Source organism: Thermobia domestica, chromosome 5 (genome assembly GCF_964235325.1).
Source record: "Thermobia domestica chromosome 5, izTheDome1.hap1.1, whole genome shotgun sequence".
Classification (NCBI taxonomy): domain Eukaryota; kingdom Metazoa; phylum Arthropoda; class Insecta; order Zygentoma; family Lepismatidae; genus Thermobia; species Thermobia domestica.
In genome coordinates this window covers 296,393,590-296,394,815 of record NC_137458.1, presented here as the reverse complement: position 1 = coordinate 296,394,815, position 1,226 = coordinate 296,393,590, and the positions used below count along the sequence as shown (strand labels likewise).

At 42.2% G+C, this 1,226-nt stretch overlaps 1 protein-coding gene across 1 annotated transcript; it reads left to right on the top strand.

Annotated features, from left to right (window-relative positions):
* Positions 1-299: 299 nt before the first annotated feature.
* Positions 300-806, top strand: LOC145685600 (uncharacterized). The gene has a single exon (XM_081757988.1). The coding sequence runs from the start codon at positions 300-302 to the stop codon at positions 804-806; it is 507 nt and encodes a 168-aa protein (XP_081614114.1).
* Positions 807-1,226: the final 420 nt, after the last annotated feature.

The following is a 1,226-nucleotide window of genomic DNA, read 5'->3' as shown; positions in this document are numbered from 1 at the left end:
ACGCAAATGGCTACTGAAGATTGGCTGTTAGGATTTATGAAGAGGCAACCAGTACTCTCCTTACGTACACCGGAGGCAACGAGCCTTGCCAGAGCTACAAGTTTTAACGCAAACAATGTGAGCATATTTTACGAGAACTTGGATACTCTTTTCAAGAAACGCAAATTGGAAGGGCATAAAATATGGAATATAGACGAAACAGGAGCATCAACCGTCCATAGACCATCAAAAATTATTGCAGAGAAAGGAAAGAAAAAATTATAAGAACGGCTTCAGGAGAAAAGGGGACAGTTGTTACCATGGTTCTTGCAGTGAATACGATAGGAAATTTCGTGCCTCCAATGTTTGTTTCCCTCCGCGTGCACTTCAAACCCCACTTCATTAGTTCGGGACCAGCTGGTTGTGTAGGCGCTGCTCATCCTACTAAATGGATAACCGGTCCAAATTTTCTGCAATTCATGCGACATTTTCACAGACATGTGCCATCTTCTCTTGAATCTCCCGTTCTAGTAACCTTGGACAACCATATTTCTCATTTGTCCCTGTCAGTGTTGGATTTCTGTAAAGAGAATGGCATTGTACTTCTATCATTTCCACCCCATATTTCTCACCGCCTTCAGCCATTAGACTTAAGTGTGTGTGGCCCTTTCAAGAAATGTTGTTATATCGCTTGCTCTGATTGGATGAATCCGCATCCTGGAACACCCATATCAATTTACGACGTTCCGTACATTGCAAAGGAAGCTCTTGCTTGTTCTTTTAGTCCAAAGAATATTGTGGCAGGTTTTAAGAAATCTGCTATATGACCTTTCAATCGAAATGTGTACACAGAGCCTGATTTTTTGAGTGCTAGTGTTACTGACAGATCTTTCCCTGTCGAACAGAGTAATCAACAAATCGTACCGTCCAACATTGCCAACCATCCAAATGACCTGCCTTCAACAAGTGGACAATATTCTGCCATAGACTCTCCAGATAAAAATGGGCCTACCGTTTCTACTCCAGAAACAGTTCGCTCTTTTCCAAAGGTTCTCCCTCGGAATAACGTAGGTCAAGCAAGCAAAGAAAAGGAAATCTGCAGTCCTCACGGATACGCCGGTTAAGGAAATGTTATGTAAAGAGCAACAAGAGAAAGAGGACAGGAAAGCAAGGAAAGAAGCATGTGCCAAAAAGAAATTAATACTGCAATTCAAAGAACAGCGAGCGAAGAAATCACATAGGCCTAG

Coding starts and splice junctions, on each gene's coding strand:
- LOC145685600 (XM_081757988.1), top strand. CDS start 300: ATGGTTCTTGCAGTGAATACGATAGGAAATTTCGTGCCTCCAATGTTT.